Source organism: Lucilia cuprina, chromosome 2 (assembly GCF_022045245.1).
Source record: "Lucilia cuprina isolate Lc7/37 chromosome 2, ASM2204524v1, whole genome shotgun sequence".
Taxonomy (NCBI): Eukaryota; Metazoa; Arthropoda; class Insecta; order Diptera; family Calliphoridae; genus Lucilia; species Lucilia cuprina.
Window position 1 is genome coordinate 69,520,855 of NC_060950.1, and position 7,512 is coordinate 69,528,366.

The following is a 7,512-nucleotide window of genomic DNA, read 5'->3' on the forward strand; positions in this document are numbered from 1 at the left end:
AAATCAAGTTGCTTTTATATATACTTTCTGAAAATTTGTATAAATCCTTACAAATAGTAGTCGATAGAGTCAATCTCTTCTTTTCACTGTTTATACTTACTTTCCTTATAGTTTATCAAACTAAATAACAAACACTCTTCATCAACATTTGTTTCCAATAATTTTCTTTTTCTCTTAACATTTTAAAAAGCTTTTTTTCTCATACTATTCACACAACATGTTCTTTAATATAAATAAATTTAATAAAAAATATTCAAATAAAACACACAAATGTTTTAGACAACAATATGATTAACAGATGTTGGCTATAATCACTTGCAAATGATTCTTTAGTATTTTGAATTATATTTATGCAAAAATTTAGCATCTTTTCCGTTATTTTATAAAGAAAATTTAATTACTTAAATTTAATTCTATTTAATATTATGGATCTTTTAACTTAACATATGTATGTAGGTAGGCATGTGTCCCTCCCTACGTATGCTTTTATTATGTTTTAACTGAAACCATGAATAATTTATTAATTTTCACATCTAAAATATCTAAAAAAAGAATAATGACCTGATTTTTTCATTTTGTCAGCATTTTGTTTATTTTGTAATTGAAATGCAAGTACTTTCTTAGAGCAGAACTAGAACAGAACTTGAACAGAACTAGAACAGAAGTAGAACAGAACTAGAACAGAACTAGAACAGAACTAGAACAGAACTAGAACAGAAGTAGAACAGAACTAGAACAGAACTAGAACAGAACTAGAACAGAACTAGAACAGAACTAGAACAGAACTAGAACAAAACTAAAACAGAACTAGAACAGAACTAGAACAGAAGTAGAACAGAACTAGAACAGAACTAGAACAGAACTAGAACAGAACTAGAACAGAACTAGAACAGAACTAGAACAGAACTAGAACAGAACTAGAACAGAACTAGAACAGAACTAGAACAGAACTAGAACAGAACTAGAACAGAACTAGAACAGAACTAGAACAGAACTAGAACAGAACTAGAACAGAACTAGAACAGAACTAGAACAGAACTAGAACAGAACTAGAACAGAACTAGAACAGAACTAGAACAGAACTAGAACAGAACTAGAACAGAACTAGAACAGAACTAGAACAGAATTAGAACTTACTAGAACAGACTAGAACAGAATTAGAATAGAACTAGAACAGAACTAGAACAGAACTAGAACAGAACTAGAACAGAACTAGAACAGAACTAGAACTAGAACAGAACTAGAACAGAACTAGAACAGAACTAGAACAGAACTAGAACAGAACTAGAGCAGAACTAGAACAGAACTAGAACAGAACTAGAACAGAAATAGAACAGAACTAGAACAGAACTAGAACAGAACTAGAACAGAACTAGAACAGAACTAGAACAGAACTAGAACAGAACTAGAACAGAACTAGAACAGAACTAGAACAGAACTAGAACAGAACTAGAACAGAACTAGAACAGAACTAGAACAGAACTAGAACAGAACTAGAACAGAACTAGAACAGAACTAGAACAGAACTAGAACTGAACTAGAACAGAACTAGAACAGAATTAGAACAGAACTAGAACGGAACTAGAACGGAACTAGAACAGAACTAGAACAGAACTAGAACAGAACTAGAACAGAACTAGAACAGAACTAGAACAGAACTAGAACAGAACTAGAACAGAACTAGAACAGAACTAGAACAGAACTAGAACAGAACTAGAACAGAACTAGAACAGAACTAGAACAGAACTAGAACAGAACTAGAACAGAACTAGAACGGAACTAGAACAGAACTAGAACAGAACTAGAACAGAACTAGAACAGAACTAGAACAGAACTAGAACAGAACTAGAACTAGAACAGAAAAAAAACAGAACTAGAACAGAACTATAATAGAATTATAGCTGAACTAGGACTACATAGAACTGAACTGAGTAATATTGCATTTCATCACAAAAATGTATATGTAAACTATTTTATGTAAATGTTTGATGTGTGTGTGTGATTCTGTAGTTTGTTTTTTTTTTAATTTTACGTTTTGTAAATATTTTAACATTTTTTCTTTTTTTAGTTTTGTCACTTAGTTTTTACTTAAAATTGTACTAATTTTAAAAATTTTCTAACTTTTTTTGTTTTAGTTTTTAACCATAAATTTAATTAATTTAATCTTCACCCATTAAGTTCATTGAAAATGAAAATAAACTTTCTTCATTGCCCTGGTTATCGTTCAGTTGATCTTCATGTAGAGCTGGTGTGGAAGCATTGGTAATAAATGCCAAATTATTTTCACTATCACTGTCCTGTCGGCTGGTCTCTAGATATGCATCACACTCATCACACTGATCACTGCCATCATCGTGCAGAGTGACTTTAGGCTGCAAGCTCTGCAAATTATGATGATGATGATGTTGCTGTTGCTGTTGGTCCGTGTTTGAAGGGGGCGGGTGATGAGTAGGCAGTGTTTGTGCTGGTGCTGTTGAATAAGAATGTTCTTTGCTAGAACTTTTAGTTTCATCAGTCAAATTTTCAGCATTTAGATTATTATAATATTTGGCCTTAATTTCTGCCTCTGTTATCAAGGTGTTTTCCATATTCTGGCCACTCAGAGGCATTTGGGTATTTATAACACTCAGTGTTGGTGGCACATTGAGCATGGATCTAATATTAGAACGATGACGCAGGCCATGATGTAATTGATGTAAATGATGTTGCTGCTGCTCATAATTCTCTTTGTCATGATGTTCTTGTTGCTGATCAAATTTAACATGATCGATGGTATTTATGGAATCTTTTTGTTCTGCAAGAACGTTATTTTTCTTTATTGAAAATTTACTTTTATTTATTTGTTTAAAAACATACCTAAATTTGCCAAAAGCTTGGGCTGCAAGGGCATTAGAAAATCATTACCGGTGGTAGCAGCCCTCGGCTGTAAACTTTGTACCGGTGGAACGCTTAAATAGTCGGCTTTAGGGAAAATGTATTAAAAGATAATTATTAAATCAAATTTCTTAAAATCTTATTTATAAAGAAATTTAGTTTAAATTTACTTAAAAAAGTAATTATTTTAAGACAAGCTTTCAAACTAGTGGGATTAATGGGTGAATTTTTAGCTACGAACTACAGTTTGGATTCAAAAGAAAAAACAGAAAAAAGGAAAACAGGGCTATGCATTAAAGTAAGAATAACATCCAATAAGTTTTGTAGTGAAAAAAGTACACAGATTTCAGTTTCATTTTATCCAAGTCATATCTACTTACAGCTGATGACCGCTGGACCCGCCGATCTAACATTTAAAGGTGATGTTTGTATAGAAGTTTCCGATGATCTAGTGATATTCCAACCTATGCCAGTTAGGGGTACTTGTGGTCGTTCTATAATACTAACACCATTAACATTTACACCATTCATGCTGTCTGTTTGTGTTTCTAACCATCGAAAATCAAGAACAGAAAACACAATTTAAATGAACAAAAAACAAATTTTGGGCCAAAACCAAATTAAACATTTTTTTTGTTTTCAACAAAATCAAAAATTCAATAATAAATGAAAAATTCAAATAAAATTGTTAAAAAAAAGCTTTACAGCCTTCAACTACTAAAATATTTATATTTATGTTAAATGCATGATATTTAATTATACAAATTAAGTTTTAGTATTTGATTTGTTAACATTTACATACATACATATTTGCAGCTTTAACATACATACACAATACATATGTATTATTAACAATTAATTGCGAAAAAAGCAAATTTTTTTTAATTTTCTTAGTTATTGTTTTAAATTTACCAATTTTTGCTGTAGCAAATGGTTCCTTAAATAACGGTGCATGATGTGTATGATGTGGTATACTGCCACCGGTGACGGAACCTTGTGTAAGAGAGGCATGTTTGAATGCATGCGTTCGACCACGAGGCGCAGGTCCAGGTTCACGTTTGCGCCGAGGCTGTTCTACGGGCAAAACTCGTCGTCTTTGCTTTGGCAGTTTTGAACGAGCCTGTAAGAAAAAGAGTTTATTATATTGAAACTAAAGTACATTATTAATCAAGTAGAACAGAACTAGAACAGAACTAGAACAGAACTAGAACAGAACTAGAACAGAACTAGAACAGAACTAGAACAGAACTAGAACAGAACTAGAACAGAACTAGAACAGAACTAGAACAGAACTAGAACAGAACTAGAACAGAACTAGAACAGAACTAGAACAGAACTAGAACAGAACTAGAACAGAACTAGAACAGAACTAGAACAGAACTAGAACAGAACTAGAACAGAACTAGAACTAGAACAGAACTAATCTACAAGCAATCTAATTTCAAGTTAGTTTATTTTGACTATAAGATCTTGAGAAATATTTAAAATTTAATATACATATTTGCTTTTAACTCCTTTTTTCTTAATTAAAAAGCGTACGATTTTTTACCAAATCCAAGACATGAGTATGTACATTCTTAAAATCACTTACTTCTCTACATTAAACACATTATGAATCTAATGTTTTAAAAGGAAAAGAAAATCTATTCTATGATTTAATTTTATTTAAAAATTTGTATAATTTCTTTCAAAGTAAAGTGCTGAAGAGAAAAATAATTAATAATATAATTTTTGCATTTGGTATACATATTAAGCATGCAAAACATTATAAACAAACTGATACAGTGAAGAACAAACTCTTTCATTGAATTTCATTTCACCGATTGTGTACTGGACTGCACAACACAATTGCTAACTGAATAAATAGATTGAATGTTGGATTGGCTTTTTACACAATTGATATAACTTTTAAAAAAATGTGTACTAGATTACTTGACTGAACTATAGAGAATAACTGTTATTATTTTACCCCTTACTGTACAACTAATAGTGTGTGTGACCATATTATATGTGTTTCATTAGATATCTACATATTTGTGTACATCTGGCTGTAGTTTTATGCCCTCATACTAAACATTTGCAAGATGATGATGATGATGGCAAACTAAAATTTCCGTTTTTTTATGAAAAAATATTTATTATAAATCAAACAAAAATTTATAAAATAAACAACATTTATAAACAAGAAATAAATGCAGGAATATGAGAAAACAAACATAATAACATGTTCTATATATTGTCTCAATTTTTATGACTTTTTTAAAGTAAACTTTTGGTCAATAATTCCAATAGAACAAAAAAGGGGTCTTGGTATTTGTTGCTGTTGGACAAATAATAAACAATAAATATTAATTTATTATAGATTGATTTGTTAATATTTTGACGTTAATGCTAATGGTTGTGGTTTTTAGATATTAAATTTTAATTACAACAACAAAATATTTATACAAAATATTTTTAAAATATTTTTTTTTTGTATTTTCATTACAGATACGAAACATATAAAGCAACACTTAAGAAAATACCCGCCACAAGATTGTCACGTTTAACCGAGGCCTTAGCCAATTACGATCCAGTGCTCAATGAATATTTTTTTGATCGGCATCCTGGAGTATTTACACAAATTCTAAACTATTATAGGTATGTTAAGGGTTTCTTGATTAATCGATTAACCGATTGATATCGTAGAATAAAAATAATTATCATTTCAGAACTGGTAAACTTCATTATCCTACCGATGTTTGTGGTCCGCTATTCGAAGAAGAATTAGAATTTTGGGGTTTAGATTCGAATCAAGTGGAGCCATGTTGTTGGTCCACCTATAGTATACACAGAGATACTCAGGTTTGTTGTTTCTTTTTTTGTTATTATATCTTAACTTTGTTTTTATGTGATTTTTTTTTTTAAATTTCAGAATACCTTAGCAATTTTGGATAAATTAGATATTGATAATGAAAAACCTTCCGAGGAACAAGTGGCGAGATTATTTGGTTTTGAAGATTCCATAAATAAGGGACAATTAAATTGCTGGCAACGTTTAAAACCAAAAATATGGGCTTTATTTGATGAGCCCTCTAGTTCAACAGGAGCTAAGGTAAGTTTGAGTTTCTAGAGTTTTCTTTAGAGTTAACATTTGTTTGTTTCACTCCTTTAGATTGTTGCCAGCATGTCCGTATTTTTCATATTCGTTTCTGTGATATCTTTCTGCCTAAAAACCCATCCGGGTTTTCGAGTAGACTTTACACCCACCAATAGTCAGCCAACATTAACAAATTTACCGATCATACCTCAACAACAGCAACAGCCGCCCACACTAAATGCGTCCTCGAGTCGTGAGTTTAATGGCAGCAGCATACCGCTGCTTCAGCCTCTATTCAAAGTCATTAATTATACTAGTCCCTTGGTTGGGAATTATAGTTCGGCCTTGGCCACGCCCATAGCCACTTTTAGTTTGGAGAAATCTCGTAGGAATGAACGCACCCGACGTGAATCGGATGATGCTCGTCATGCCCATGGTTGGCATCAGTCATTTGGCCAGCCGCATGAGGCTTTTTTCTATGTGGAACTAGTTTGTAATGTGTGGTTTTTCTTTGAGGTCATCATACGTTTTATAGTAAGTTTACTTCTATCTACTCATTCTGATAACTAATCAAAGTTTTCTTTTTCCTTAGGTTTCTCCCAATTTATGGCAGTTTGTCAAGTCACCGGTGAATATTATTGATTTTGTGGCCACTTTAAGTTTTTATACAGACGTTATGCAAAGGATGGGTGAATATACGGGACTATGGGAGGCATTTTCCATTGTACGGATAATGCGTTTATTTAAATTGACACGTCATTCGCCTGGTCTGCGCATATTGATCCATACCTTTAAGGCTTCTGCAAAAGAACTTACATTGCTGGTGTTTTTCCTTGTACTGGGTATTGTTTTCTTTGCCAGTTTAGCTTACTATGCTGAAAAGTTGCAGGTATTTGAAATTTCCACAACCATGAAATATTTTATTTATTCACATTTATTTATATTGTTTAGGATAACCCGGAAAATCAATTCAAAAGCATACCCTTGGGTCTCTGGTGGGCAATTGTAACAATGACCACTGTGGGCTATGGCGATGTAGCACCTAAAACATATCCTGGCATGTTTGTGGGAGCTTTATGTGCGTTGGCTGGTGTCTTAACAATTGCACTTCCGGTTCCTGTAATTGTTAGCAACTTTTCCATGTTCTACTCACACACACAGGTAAGTGTGCGAAACAATAAATGACTAAAGTACAGAGGAAGGGAGGAAGAGAGTAAATGTAATCGATTTATCTTTTGTGAAATGTTGCAATTATTCTTATGAACAGTAGACATGTTTATTAAATTACTGGCGCCACTTGCATCATGTACATATTTTATTTAAGATGTTTATTTAAATGCAATATTAAATTATTGTTGCAATGTAATGACAGTTTTAAAGGAAATCTTGACAGGAGTATATGTATATTTTTTGGAAAAATCGGTTCTAGTTCTGTTCTAGTTCTGTTCTACTTCTGTTCTAGTTCAGTTCTAGTTCAGTTCTAGTTCAGTTCTAGTTCAGTTTTAGTTCAGTTCTAGTTCAGTTCTAGTTCAGTTCTAGTTCAGTTCTAGTTCAGTTCT

The 7,512-nt window shown here is 32.1% G+C and overlaps 2 protein-coding genes across 2 annotated transcripts; one reads left to right on the plus strand and one right to left on the minus strand.

Moving 5' to 3' along the window:
* Positions 1-2,078: 2,078 nt before the first annotated feature.
* Positions 2,079-4,027, minus strand: LOC124421332. Its single transcript, XM_046956335.1, has 4 exons — positions 3,787-4,027; positions 3,255-3,422; positions 2,857-2,961; positions 2,079-2,794 (listed from the first exon to the last, which is right to left on the minus strand). Exons 2-4 carry the CDS (start codon positions 3,403-3,405, stop codon positions 2,160-2,162), a joined length of 891 nt encoding a protein of 296 aa, XP_046812291.1. The 5' UTR covers positions 3,406-3,422; positions 3,787-4,027; the 3' UTR covers positions 2,079-2,159.
* A 458-nt stretch (positions 4,028-4,485) lies between these two features.
* LOC111681002 (potassium voltage-gated channel protein Shaw) lies at positions 4,486-7,370 on the plus strand. The gene is made up of 7 exons (XM_046956196.1): positions 4,486-4,496; positions 5,365-5,514; positions 5,586-5,718; positions 5,789-5,968; positions 6,029-6,487; positions 6,546-6,842; positions 6,905-7,370. Exons 1-7 carry the CDS (start codon positions 4,486-4,488, stop codon positions 7,136-7,138), a joined length of 1,464 nt encoding a protein of 487 aa, XP_046812152.1. The 3' UTR covers positions 7,139-7,370.
* Positions 7,371-7,512: the final 142 nt, after the last annotated feature.